Genomic DNA, 14,853 nt, shown 5'->3' with positions numbered 1-14,853 from the left:
CTGATTTCCATTAACTTCAATTTTACTAGGGCTCCTTGACGCCACACTCGGTGAAATGATGCCTTGATGTCAAGGGCAGTCACTCTCAACTCACCTCTGGAATTCAGCTCCTTTGTCCATGTTTGGACCAAGGCTGTAATGAGGTCTGGAGCCAAGTGGTCTTGGTGGAACCCAAACTGAAGAGCAATGAGCAGGTAATTGGTGAGTAAATGCTGCCTGACAGCACTGTCAACGACACCTTCCATCACTTTGCTCATATTTGAGAGTAGACTGATGGGGCGGTAATTGGCCGGATTGGATTTGTCCTGCTTTTTGTGGACAGGACATACCTGGGTAATTTTCTGCATTGTCGGGTAGGTGCCAATGTTGTAGCTGTACAGGAACAGCTTGGCTAGAGGCGCAGTTAGTTCTGGAGCACAAATCTTTAGTACAACAGCCGGGATGTTGTCAGGGCCCATAGCCTTTGCTGTATCCAGTGCACTTGGCCATTTCTTGATATCATGTGGAGTGAATTGAATTGGCTGAAGACTGGCTTCTCTGATGGTGGGGGAGTTGAGGAGGAGGCCGAGATGGATCATCCACTCGGCACTTTTGGCTGAAGATGGTTGTGAACGCTTCAGCCTTGTCTTTTGCACTCACTTGCTGGGCTCTGACATCATTGAGGGTGGAGATATTCATGCAGCCTCCTCCTCCTGTTAGTTGTTTAATTGTCCACCACCATTCACGACTGGATGTGGCAGGACTGCAGAACTTTGATCTGATCTGTTGGTTGTGGGATCGCTTAGCTTTGCCTATAGCATGCTGTTTCTGCTGTTTAGCATGTATGTAGTCCTGTGTTGTAGCTTCACCAGGTTGGCACTTCATTTTTAGGTACGCCTGGTGCTGCTCCTGGCATGCTCATCTAAACTCCTTGTTGAACCAGGGTTGGTCCCCTGGGTTGATCGTAATGGTAGAGTGAGGGATATGCCAGGCCATGAGGTTACAGATTGTGGTGGAATACAATTCTGCTGCTGCTGATGGCCCACAGCACCTCATGGATACTCAGTTTTGAGCTGCTAGATCTGTTCTGAATCTATCCCATTTAGCACACTGGTAGTGCCACACAACACGATGGAGACTGTCCTCAGTGTGAAGATGGGACTTCGTCTCCACAAGGACTATGCGGCTGTCACTCCTGCCAATACTGTCATGAACAGATGCATCTGCAACAAGGAGATTGGTGGGAACGAGGTCAAGTAGATTTTTCCCTCGTGTTGGTTCTCTCACCACCTGCCACAGGCCCAGACTGGCAGTTATGTCCTTCAGGACTTAGCCAGCTTGGTCAGTAGAGGTACTACCGAGCCACTCTTGCTGATGGACATTGAAGTCCCCCACCCAGAGTACGTTCTATGCCCTTGTTACCCTCAGTGCTTCTTCCAAGTGGTGTTCAACATGGAGTACTGATTGATCAGCTGAGGGAGGGTGATAGGTGGTAATCAGCAGGATGCTTCCTTGCCCATGTTTGACCTGATGTCATGAGACATGTTGAGGACTCCCAGGGCCACTCCCTCCTGACTGTATACCACTGTGCCGCTACCTCTGGTGGGTCTGTTCTGCCGGTGGGACAGGACATAGCTAATCAGGGATGATTATGGAGGAGTCTGGGTCGCTGGCTGAAGGGTATGATTCTGTGAGTATGACTATGTCAGGCTGTTGTCCCCAGATGTTAGTGAGGAGGACTTTGCACGGTCGACTGGGCTGGGTGTGCCTTTGTCGTGTCCGGTGCCTTGATCGATGCCGGGTGGTCCATCTGGTTTTATTCTTTGTGTACTTCTCTGTAACGGTTTTGGTACACTGAGTGGCTTGCTAGGCCATTTCAGAGGGCAGTTAAGAGTCAACCACATTGCTGTGGATCTGGAGTCACACAGGCTAGACCAGGTAAGGACGGCAGATTTCCTTCCCTAAAGGACATCATGGCTGATCTTTGACCTCAACTCCACTTTCCCACCCGATCTCCATATACCTTGATTCCCCTAGAGTCCAAAAACCTATCTATCTCAGCCTTCAATATACTCAACGATTCAGCATCTACAGCCTGTTGGGTAGAGAATTCCAAAGATTCACAACCCTCTGAGTGAAGAAATTCCTCCTCATCTTAGTCTTAAAAGGCTGACCCCTTATCCTGAGACTATGCACCCTCGTTCCAGACTCTCTCGCCAGGGGAAACAACCTCTCAGCATCTATCCTGTCAATTCCTCTCAAAATCTTATATGTTTCAAGGAGATCACCTCTCAGTCTTCTAAACTCCAGAGAGTATAGACCCAATCTACTCAAATCTCTCCTCATAGGACAACCCTTTCATCCCAGGAATCAATCTAGTGAACCTTCGTTGCACCACCTCTAAGGCAAGTATATTCTTCCTCAGATAAGGAGACCAAAACTGTGCACAGTACTCCAGGTGTCATCTCACCAAAGCCCTGTACAATTGTAGCAAGACTTCCTTACTCTTATACTCTAAACCGCTTGCAATAAAGGCCAACATGCCATTTGCTTTCCTAATTGCTTGCTGTTCCTGCATACTAACTCTGTTTGCTGTACAAGGACACTTAATTTCTCTGAACACCAACATTTAATACTTTCTCACCATTTCAAAAACATTGTTTTTTTTTCTATTCTTCCCACCAAAGTGAATAACCTCACATTTCCCCACATTATACTCCATCTGCCACCTTATTGCCCACTCACTTAACCTGTCTATATCCCTTTGCAGGCTCTTTGTGTCAAATGGAACACTTTCCATTTTGGCCACCTCATGTTAGTGATAAGCAATTCCTGGTCAAGTACAGTACACTCGGACACAGAGTAAACTTCCCTCTACTCTGCCTTAATCTCAGAAGTTCACCCCATGCTAAATCATTGTGAATTTTTCTATTTCTCAGTCAATAGACAAAGCACTTCCTCCTGACAACACAGCTAAGATTGGTTAATCACCATGTAGGAAAACTAAGGGTGTGGACTAGCATCCTATTACTCTGTACTACTGAAGGACTATAGAAGTACATATAACATACCTTAATTAGGATATTTTCGGGCTTTACATCTCGGTGAAAAATTCCATTTCTGTAGTGAATAAGAGAAGATTTTGTAACCTAATGAGCTGAGCCATGATTTTCTTATTTATCATTTCCTGTTCATTTTTATCACTATGCCATTGGTGATTATCATAGAATCATAGAATGGTTACAGCACAGAAGAAAGCCATTAGGCCCATCGAGCCCGTGCCAGCTCTCTGCATGAGCACTTCAGCTAGTCCCACTCTCCCGCCCTTTCCCCGTAGCCCTGCAAAGGTTTTTCTTTCAGGTACTTATTCAACTCCCTTTTGAAAGCTGTGATTGAGGCTGCCTCCACCACCCTTTCAGGCAGTGCATTCCAGATCATAACCACTCGCTGCGTAAATTTTCTTTTACTTATGTCACCTTTGGTTCTTTTGCCAATCACCTTAAATCTGTGTCCTCTGGTTCTCGACACCTCTGCCAATGGGAACAGTTACTCTCTATCTACTCTGTCTAGACCCCTCATGATTTTGAACGTCTATCAAATCTCCTCTCAATATTCTCTGCTCTAAGGAGAACAACCCAGCTTCTCCAGTCTATCCACGTAACTGAAGTCCCTCATCCCTGGAATTATTCTCGTAAATCTTTTCCGCACCCACTCCAAGGCCTTCACATCCTTCCTAAAGTGCGGTGCCCAGAATTGGACACAATACACTTGTTGAGGCCGAACCAGTCTTTCACACAGGTTCATCATAATTTCCACGCTTTTGTACTCTATGGAGGCGAAATTTGGCTCCTTTGAGGCTGCCGATAGTACCTCCGGGGGGCGGGGGGGGTCGATAGCGCCGCGCCCCCGGCAGTAGCACGCCACCACGCCTCCAACAATGACATCATCGCCGTGCACGGCCCACCCCTTAGTGCCCCGCCATGTCCCCTTACAATCCCTAGGCAGAAATTCGGCTGCACCCCGCGAGGCTGCCACGGGCAGTGTCAGCGCCAGCCTCGAGGGTCGTGAGCCGGGCCAACCTCCGCTCACGGGGTGGTGATTAAAGGGGAGGTGTGGTCGCAAGCAGTGCCGCCATTTTCTTTTTGGTCCCAGGCTGCTCCCATGGCACCACGCCACCCTGGTGGCCTAGTTGGGGCCATCAGAGGCCCTCCAAAGTGTGCAGTGGCCCTCCCCTTTAACTGAAGGGAAGGGGCAATGAAACGCGGCAGCGCTCTGCTGACGATCGCGCCCCAACATCACCTCGGTTACCACCTCACCAGGAAGTGGAGCGCTCCACTTCCTGGGTGGGGTGGTAAGGCGAATTTCGCGGCTGGGGCGGGACTTCCTTGCTGGGCGCAGCATGTCCCACCTCGCCAGCGTTACTGCCCCGAATCGGGGCGCTGCCGAATTTTGCGCCCTATGCCTCTATTCATGAAGCCCAGGATCCTGTAAGCATTTTTAACTGCTTTCTCAACCTGCCCTGCCATCTTCAACGATTTGTGCATATATACCCCTAGGTCTCTCTGTTCATGCACTCCCTTTAGGATTGTACCCTTAAGTTTATATTTCCTCTCCTCATTCCTTCTACCAAAGTGTATCACTTCGCATTTTTCTGCATTAAATTTCATCTGCTACGTGTTCGCCCATTCTGCCAGCCTGTCTATGTCCTCCTGAAATCTATCACTATCTTCCTCTCTGTTCACTATACTTTCAAGTTTTGTGTCATCTGCAAATTTTGAAATTGTGCCCTCTACACCCACATCCAAGTCATTAATATATATCAAGTAAAGCAGTGGTCCTAGACCTGGGGAACACCACTGTATACCTTCCTCCAGTCCGAAAAATAACCGTTCACCACTACTCTCTGTTTCCTGTCACTTAGCCAATTTTGTATCCATGCAGCCACTGTCCCTCTTATTCCATGGGCTTCAACTTTGCTGGCAAACCTATTATTTGGCACTTTGTTGAACACCTTTTGGAAATCCATATACACCACATCAACCCTCTCTGTTACCTCATCAAAAAACTCGATCAAGTTGGATAAACACAATTTGCCTTTAACAAATCTGTGCTGGCTTTCCTTAATTAATCCACACTTGTCCAAGTGACTGTTAATTTTGTCCCTGATTATTGTTTCTAAAAGCTTTCCCACTACCGAGGTTAAACTGACTGGCCTATAGTTGCTGGATTTATCTTTGTACCCTTTTTTTTTTAACAAGGGTGTAACATTTGCAATTCTCCAGTTCTCTGGCACCACCCCGGTTTCAAAGGAGGATTGGAAGATTATGGCCAGTACCTCCGCGATTTCTTCCTTCACTTCCCTCAGCGTCCTAGGATGCATCCCTTCTGGTCCTGGTGACTTATCTACTTTAAGTACAGCCAGCCTGTCTAGTACCTTGTCTTTATCAATTTTTATCCCATCCAGTATCTCCTCTACCTCCTCCTTCACTATGTCTATGGCAGCATCTGCTTCCTTGGTGAAGACCGATGCAAAGTACTCATTTAGTACCTCAGCCATACCCTTTGCCTCCAGGCGTAGGTCTCCTTTTTGGTCCCTAATCGGCCCCACCCCTCCTCTTACTACCTGTTTACTATTTCTATGCCTATAGAAGACTTTTGGATTATTTTATATTAGCTGCCAATCTATTCTCATACCCTCTCTTTGCCCCTCTTATTGTCTTTTTCACTTCTCCTCTGAACTTTCTATATTTAGCCTGATTCTCAGATGAATTCTCGACCTGACATCTGTCATAATAGATTTCCAAAAATTATAAATAAAATTATTTTCCCTGCATGTATCAAATAAAACTCCTGAATATACAATGATTTTCTGTTATTAACTGAGATACATTTTTATGTGCATATGCATCTTCGAATAAGTATAACGCCATTGTCAGACATTACACTCAGCCAAAAGTCCTTAAAAATAAACTTTAACATCTTAATGTAATTGTAAATTAACTCAGTTTAATATTAGCTGGAAAATATTTATGATGCTCATTTTCACTCTCTATGTTTTCCTTACCTGTGCATGTAATCAAGGGACTTACATAGTTGATACATGTAGCTCTTTATTTTACCTTCAGGTAAGGGGTTCCTTCGCCCTGTAATAAAAGAGTGTTTTGTAAATCTTACAAAAGTCAACTGTTCTCTTAAACAATAACTTCACCTGCAGTCTGTTAACTATATTCATAGACAATGTAATTGAAATGTACTTTCAAAGGCACTCCACAACTCTCAAGGCATCAGTATTAAAACCCCTTAAAAATGAACAGAATTGCAGCAACACATACCCTGAAATCAACAAAAATTCCCACCACCCCCGCTGAAAAAAAATCCATGGCCACCCAATCATACCACAACTGACCAGAACCCTCATCTTCTCCATTAAGGGTAAATGCACTCAACTTTCACCAAGGTCAGAGAGAAAATCTGCAGTAGCTGAGAAGAATGTCCAGAATTGAACAGCAAACTATCATTTCGAAACGTAGAACCTCCCCAGAAAAGAAAGACCTTGCATAACTTGCATTTATATAGCACCTTTCAGGATCTTAAGAGTACCAAAGCACTTCTCAGTTGGAAGGTAGGGAAATACGGCAGCCAATTTGCATACAGTCATGTCTTACAAACAGCAATGAGATAAATGACCAGATAAATGGTTTTGGTGGTGTCAGTTGAGGGACGAAACATAGACAGGATACCGGGAGAACTCACCTGCTCTTCTAACAGTGTCACTGGATCTCTTACGTCCACCTGAAAAGGCAGGTAGGGCCTTGGAGTAATGCCTCACCCAAAGGACAGCACTGCCAACAATTCAGCACTCCCTCCTACATTATGTGCTCAAGACTCAGCAATGTGGCTTGAGCCCATGAGCTGACTAGGAGGTGAGAAAGGTACTACTGAGCCAGTGCTGACACTAGCCAGTAATACTTGTAACTTACCAGTAATTTTAGTGAGAGAAATGTGACAGAAACACCCAATTCTCCCCTCCAGTAAGCACTTAATCCAGGGACAGGACAGCAAAGTAACACAACCTCCCCCTGCCATACGAAGAAGTAATTCCTTGAATGTGCACCAAACTCCCAAAACTCAGCAATACCCCTCTCCTCTCAAGAACCAGTAATTACTGGAGCACACATTAAGCTCAATAACTTCCCACTGTCCCCGAACCGAAAAGTACCAGAGCAGACAACCAGCAAATCTCCTCCTGAAAAGAAATGCCAAGATCACCCCCACCAAGCTGTAATTTCAGTACCGAACTGCTCCCACACAGAGCATAAGAATCCGCACCGAACAAAGAGACCATGACCCTCGACTCCAAACCTTTCCCCCACACAAAGCAGAAATATCTAGAGCAGGCTCCAGTCACACATTAGATGTCCCCCAAAATGATCAGAGATCTCATGCTAACCCCGGCCGCTTTTCACTCAGCAAATATATGATGAGCACCACTAAGCAGAACGTAAGGGGGTAATTTTAACCCCCAACAACGGGTGGGTTGGGGTCAGGTGAGATGTAAAAATGTTTAAAGTTTCAAACTCGCCTCCAACCCACCCACTTTCAGATTTAACGAGGTAGGACAGGGGGCAGGCAGCCAACCCGCTCCCAGGAGACAGGTTGGCAATTTAAATATTATAACGAGGCAGGGAGCCTCACATTTAACCTGTTTTACAGATTTACCCCTGGCTGGCCGTATTTCCCACGGGAAACCTGGCAGCTCAGGAGAGGCGAGGACAGCTTCGGAGAAAAGGTAAGAGCCTTTACAGCACTGCTTGTGGGCCAGAAGGAGCAGAAGTGCTTTTCCCCAGCCCCCCAAGATCCCACCACCAAACGTATCTTCCCCTCCCCTCCCCTTTCAGCATTCCGCAGGGACCGCTCCCTCCGAGACACCCTAGTCCACTCCTCTATCACCCCAAACAGCCCTTCCTCTTCACCTGGCACCTTCCCGTGCAAGCGGAGGAGATGTAACACCTGCCCCTATACCTCCCCCCTTCCCACTGTCCAGGGCCCCAAACACCCCTTCCAGGTGAAACAGCGATTTACTTGTACTTCTCGCAATCTAGTATACTGTATTCGCTGCTCACGATGCGGTCTCCTCTACATTGGGGAGACCAAACGCAGATTGGGTGACCGCTTTGCGGAACACCTCCGTTCAGTCCGTAAGGGTGACCCCGAGCTTCCGGTCGCCTGTCATTTTAATTCACCGCTCCATTCCCACTCGGACCTCACCGTCCTTGGCCTCTTGTATTGTTCCACGGAAGCTCAACGTAAACTCGAGGAACAGCACCTCATCTTCCGATTAGGCAGTCTGCAGCCTTCCGGACTCAATATCGAGTTCAACAATTTCAGATCATAAGCTGGGCCCCCATTTCATTTTCTCTTGTATTTGTTCCACTCCTTTTCCCCCCCCCCCTTTCCTTTTGTTTCTCTCTCACACCTGGCAGCTATCTTTTGCCCTGCCAGTACACTTTACACCTAATCCCAGCCTATTACCATCTCGTCTAGCTTCTAATCTCTTTTATTTCTTTTGTTTCTTTTATTCTTTTGTCCGATCGCAGCCCTGCCTTCGATCTAGTTTCTTTTCTTTCCAGTTTTGAAGAAGGGTTCAACCCGAAACGTCAACTCAAATTTCTCTCCACGGATGTTGTCTGACCTGCTGAGTTTTTCCAGCTTTTTCTGTTGTTATCCCCAAGTTTACCTGCTTCCCTGGCATCGCACCCCCCCATCAGACACCCACCCCGGGTTGGGGCTCAGACCCCTGCCCCCCCAACCAGGTCAGGGATCGGACCACCTCCATCCTCCCACTAATGCAGCAGCAAGTTCCTTACCTGTTCCTGCGGCTCCGGCCTTCTGTGGAGTGCTCCCCGCGCGACTAGGTGCCAAGCCTGTCAACCAGGCTGGCTTCTGGGAGGGGGATACCGTTTAAAAAAAGATGCACGCTCATGCAGGGAACCCTGGACTTCTGGGTTTCCTGACTGAAACACTACGCACCCACCCCGCCCCCCACCAGCTCGAAAAACCCAGCCCTGTCAATATCAGAGCCTAAGGGCAGGATTTTCATTGGGCCGTGGAGGCGGGATTGGAGGCGTGTGGGAGGTTAAAATTGCAAAAACTGGCAGGCGGGAGCATCCCTGCCTCCAAGCAATTTTCATTCATTTGTGTCTGATGGTCCTGTCTCCGTCCCGCCTCCAAAAGGCGGGATAGGCCGTTAAGGCCCTTAACAAGCACTAAATTGCCTCTATAATGCCATTTTGAAAGGCCTTTGCAATTTTAACCCTTTTCCCACGTGAAACATGACTGTTCTGAAACACAACGGTGAAACCTGGCGGGAGCACAATTGGATTGCTGACTATCAGCTGCAACTCAAACATTAAAGAGGAGATTTGATCAGCCATCATTTGCAGGTGGCAGGACTTTGTTGTCTCAGGTCTGGGGGAACTTTTAGAAGGCATAACCACAGCTGTGGAAGTTTGGAGCCTGACACCCATCTCCAGTGTGACCTCCTGGGAAACCCCTCTCGCCACCTTTACTGAGCGCTTCCTCAACAGAAGCATGGGGGCAGCAGAACCAGGAACAACAGCAGCACCAACAGCAGCAGCAACAACAGGAGCGCCAAGCTGCTGCTCACCCACCTGAAGCTGCACAGGCCAGAAGGGGCCAGCGCATGGAAGCCCGTCAGCGCAGGAGATACCCCCCCAAACAGGGTCTACAGACACAGGGTCAGCCACCTCAACATGTCTGAGCAGCAGTGCCAAAGGCGACTCCGTCTTTCGCGAGAGGTAGTGGGTGACATCTGCGCAATGCTGCAACAACACCTGCAGGCCAGAGGGCCAGGCGGACAACCCTTACCAGTGGCCGTCAAAGTCACCACCGCACTCAACTTTTTTGCCTCAGGCTCATTCCAGGGATCAGCAGCAGACATCAGCGGCATCGCCCAGGCGGCCGCACACACTTGCATCACGCAGATAACCAATGCCCTCTTTGCCATCGCGCACAATCACATCCATTTCACCAAGGATCAAGCAAGTGTCACGGCGCGTGCGGTTGGATTAGCTAATCTGGCAGGCTTTCCAAGGGTGCAGGGTGTCGTTGACTGCACACATGTGGCCCTTAAGGCACCCCATCGCAATCCAGGTATTTTTGTCAACCGCAAGGGCTTCCACTCCCTTAACGTTCAGCTGGTGTGTGACCACAAGAAGGAAATTTTGCATGTTTGTGCCAAGTACCCTGGCAGTTGCCATGACTCCTTCATACTGCGCCAGTCTAGTGTGATTCCGCTATTCAGTCCGCCAGACCAACTTAACGGATGGCTACTTGGAGACAAGGGCTATCCCCTGAAGACGTGTCTAATGACGCTGTTGAGGAGACCATCCAATGAAGCTGAGGAGCTACAACTCCAGCCACATGTCCACCAGAGCCATAATCGAGCAAACCATCAGTTTGCTGAAGATGCACTTCAGATGCCTGGATAGATCAAGTGGAGCCCTGCAGTACTCAGCAGCCAGGGTCTCCAGAATCGTCGTGGTTTGCTGTACACTTCACAACATGGCATAGCGTCGTGGCTTGCAGATTCCTGAGGACCAAGTGGCTCCTCACATATCCTCCTCAGATGAGGAGGAGGAGGAGGAGAGCGAAAACGAACATCTTGCAGAGGCCCATCAACCAACGGCAGCAGTACGCGAGAACATTGCTGCCCGGGATGCAAGGAACGCACTCATCTTGGCCAGATTTGCTTAGCCTAGCCAATCAAGTACTTTTGCCTCGCAGCTTCCTACCTCATGAGCATCGACAATGGCGAAGGACCAGCGGATTCCTAGCAATTTGACCACCATACTGACAATTGCAAGTAATCCTAAGCCCTCAATGTGAAAGTCCCATTCGCGAAATGACACACGCCACAACTACAGCAGTAGCCATCACATTTTTTATTTACACTATTCATCTGATGGCTTTTTCACAGAAAACATCAAATTTCACCCAAGTGACTACCCTTGTGACTATTTGTGCAGTATCTTTCTTTTACGCGTGCTCCTACATGGTGCTTCCCCTGTGGCTTCAGCAGATGTGGAGGCCCCTTGCTCACTTTCCTGCTGCTCCTGTCTCGACACCTTTGGCGGGCGTCCTCTGGGGTTGCGAACCTGTGAGGGCTCGGCAACAGTCTGCTGCTCCTGCGGCTGTGCAGGGGTTGAGACGCCGATCTCAGATGGGTGTGGACTCTGGTGGGGCTCTGACCGAGGGTTCTGCAGTGGCATGGAAGTGTGAGCGCTTGGAGAGGAGCCCCCACTTCCTTGATGTCTGCCACCAACTTCTCTCTCATGGGTCAGGTCCCCCTCAGTGCTTGCAAGTGGCTTGAGAGCACCTTGCTGCACAGCAGGGGGGCCATGGGGACCCGTATCTGCACTGGCAGTCCTACTCAGAAGGACTTCCATGACGGTCTGGTTTCTCTGTTCAATAGATGACCATCGCTCCTCCAGAGATGTCATTCTATTCTGAACACTCACCATGTTTTCTGCACTCTGGCGACTTATCACCTCCATGGAGGTTGCCATCCTTTCCATGGTGATGTGTTCATGCGCCAATGACTCCACAAAGGCTCTGCTCATGTTCGCTATGGACTGCTCCATTCGCTCCACACTCGCAGCGACCCTGGAGACAAAACCTGCCAGAGACTCCTGCATCTGTTCCTGGAGTTCCAGCACCGCTGATCTTATGGATGGACCCAGAGGCAGAGAGTCGACATGCAGCTGAGCCGAGCTGGCAGAGTCCTGCGCCCTCCAACTCGGACTCTCCACTGCTTTCCCTGTCTCCACAATCTACTGATGCTCACTTGTGAGCTGTGATACACCAGGTGACAACACTACTCTATGTCCCGAAGGTCCCACCAAGTGTCTGCGCTGGTGCTGGGTGCGCTGAATTCTGCTGACGCTGCGCCCTCAGAGGTTGCAGCTTCCTCGGAGGAGTCTTGAGGCTCATGCTGTTCCTCCTGGCTAGTGGGGACGGGTACTTGCGATGGTCCTGTGGGTGAGTAAAGGGAAGAGTCAGAGATGCGATGCCAAGGTTACATGCACATTGCATATTGCAGATGATCATTAGTCCATCTGTTAGAGCTTCAGAATCATTATCAGCGACTCATGCAATGTCAATGAGAGAGATGGAAAACTATTCTGTCACCAGCTTGCTGTGATGCACCCCTCTGTCCGTCCCCCACTTGCGCATCGTCCTCCACTCCTACGATCTGCAGGACCGCCTCCTCCCAGGGGGTGAGGTGGGCTACTGAGGGTGGCCATCCTCCTGTCCTCGCTTTCTCGCTTATTGTGAGCTCTCTTTTCCTGCAATGAGGGAGACAAGTGGAGGTTGAGTGAGAATGAAGGAGTGATTGTAGAGATTCCATAGCATAGATACTTAGAAGGAGACAATGATGGAGTGAGGTGGCAAGACCAAGGGCCCTCCCTGTGTGTTGTCAGTTGTTTTCATAGCATCACAGTGATAGGGAGTGTGAGGGCTGCATAGTCGAATAGTTAGGTGAATGTGACCATAGAGAGAGAGGGAATGGGTAAGGGTGCATGGATGTCAGTGTCAAGTGGGATGTGGAGGAAGAGATTGCTAAAGCTGAGTGCTGGTGAGGAAAGGCAATGGGGATCAGATTGAGGGTGATGGGAAATTCATACTCACTTTTCCAGTGCACAGAAGGTCATGAAATCTCTTCCTGCATTGAATCCAGGTTCTGCGGGTTACTGATAATGAGTTGACCTCCTCTGCCACCTGGACCCACAAAGCCTTGGTCTGCTGGGGAGGCTTCTTCCTCCCTGAAGAAGGGAAGAGCACCTCTTTATGAGCTCTTGCTCCCTCAACTAAAGCCTGCAAGGCAACGTCATCAAACCTGGGAGCAGCCCTAGGTCTCTCGCTGGCCATTCTTCCTCCAGGTCCCTGTAGCATGAAAGGCCAAAAGGTTGGCAGTCTGCAGAAGAAGCAAGGCTTGTTGCAGACCTTAAATGCAGCAGCAATGATGACTTCATCGGAGGCGACTTTCAGACTGGAAAAACTCATTTGCCATGGGTTCCCACACGTTGGAATTCAATTGGCCAATCAAGTTAAAATCGCATCAATCTCCCACCTCGATTTAGATTCGGGTGGATAACACGAAATGCAGATTACACAACCCCAGCCCGCCCCTGAATTAAAATCCAGCCCAAAGTGTTTGAACCAACCCACTTCCCCACCCAAGCATTACATAAATGATTGGAAGCCACCTCCTCAGTCAAGCGACATCTTCCTCCAACACTGATCATCATATAGGTGATCTAAACCCAGACCCCTCAGCCGAAAAACTCTCTGACACTCTCATCCCCTCACTTCTCTCCATCTTCCCCTCCCTCCTTTCCCCGCTCCCTCCCATCCTTTCCGTCTTCTCCTTCACTCCCTTTAGCTTGTGCCCCTCCCTCTGTCTACCTTTTCCCCTCTCCATCTTCCTTCTCCCTCTCTTTCCATTTGCTTCACCCCACCTGCCTCCACTGTCCACCTCCCTCTGCCTCCCCATCACTCTAACCTTCATCTTTCTTGCGCCTCCCCCTGCTCTCCGATTGGCCTTCTTCCCCCTCCCCTTTCTTGGTTCAATTCAATTATCTCCCACCCTTGAACCCTGCTTGACCCGAATGTTGCTCGTGGCATGTGTAATGCCACGAGAGATCAACGAATTATATAAAAATAAGGACAGAATATATGATTTTAAAATGGGAACTGAAATACATTTGCACACCCTCATCCAATTATCCCCTGCCCTTTAACTCTCTTTCATTTGAAGACTACACTTGGTCTTCACTCCCCATATGCAATGCCATAGGCGATCGACTCCCTGACTGAAAGATGTTGTTAAAATTGATTCATATAAGGTGTTTATATAACCACTGCTCCCATTTTTTCGGACAGCAGGTGCTGGTAATGATTCTGCTGTTTCCATTTATAGCTCCTCTAGACCCATCTTTTGTTTCTTTACTTATCTAATTACCACCCTCTTTTGCCTTGCACCATCTTGTCATTTAATCACTGCTGCCTTCCACCCCATCACAGATATACCCTTTTGTTATTTCCTCCCCTCCCCACTTCCCCTGCCTCTGTACTTGCTTAAAACCTATTGGCCGTATTTTCTGATCACAGGCCTCCTGTGGGTGGAGGCCTGCGATCTGGAAAAATCTGCGCCCTTACCTGAGGGCTCCCGGGATGCACATGCTTCCGCTCCTGGGCCTCACCAAACTTGAAATGCGCAGGGCCCATGTATCCCAGAGGCACATGTAGTTCACAGCGTCCCTGGGATCACGTGGGCCATGAGGAGCCAATCACAGAAGGGAATCTCCCTTCATACATTTGACAGGAAGGCCTGTCAAATATATGAATGGAGATCAATGAAAAAACATAATGGCCCAGAACTTGGTGTCGGGGGCTTGCCGCGCGTGCAAGCCCCCGATCTGCACTCACACTGCGCGCTGACATCTGAAGCCCGGGCCTGCTTGCATTTCCTGTCACAGGCCCGGTTCAGATGTCAGCGCGCAGTGCTTACCTGATCCAGCGGCGTAGTTAGTGCGATGTGCCGGTTGGGATCAGGTGAGCACTGTACAACCAATCAGGGGAGGGGAAGGTTCATTCATGTGTTTGAGAGTAAGAACTGTCAAACTCATGAAAACTACGGCGGCCCAAAACACTATTTAAACTTTAACTAAAAATTTAAAAAAACATCCCAATCATTAAATTAAGTATAAATAAGTAAAAAAAAATAATTTAAACAATAATTTTTTTTTTTGAAAAAAATAAATTTTTAATAAAAAGGGTCTAAAACTAAAC

General features: G+C 48.5%; 1 protein-coding gene across 10 annotated transcripts in view; it reads right to left on the bottom strand.

Moving 5' to 3' along the window:
- mok (MOK protein kinase) overlaps positions 1-14,853 on the bottom strand; it is a 187,162-nt gene that overhangs the window by 92,055 nt on the left and 80,254 nt on the right. For all 10 annotated transcript variants that reach the window (XM_086002956.1, XM_086002957.1, XM_086002955.1 and 7 more), the window contains 2 exons: positions 6,044-6,122; positions 3,051-3,099 (listed from right to left, as the gene is read on the bottom strand). In XM_086002956.1, coding sequence (XP_085859082.1) covers positions 3,051-3,099; positions 6,044-6,122 — 128 coding nt within the window. The remainder of the gene's footprint in view (positions 1-3,050; positions 3,100-6,043; positions 6,123-14,853) is intronic.

The sequence above is a fragment of the Somniosus microcephalus genome, chromosome 12 (assembly GCF_052327205.1).
Source record: "Somniosus microcephalus isolate GS21.2 chromosome 12, FLI_Smic_1.0, whole genome shotgun sequence".
Taxonomy (NCBI): domain Eukaryota; kingdom Metazoa; phylum Chordata; class Chondrichthyes; order Squaliformes; family Somniosidae; genus Somniosus; species Somniosus microcephalus.
Note: the sequence above shows the minus strand (reverse complement) of the source record. Positions and strands in the feature narration are given on the sequence as shown.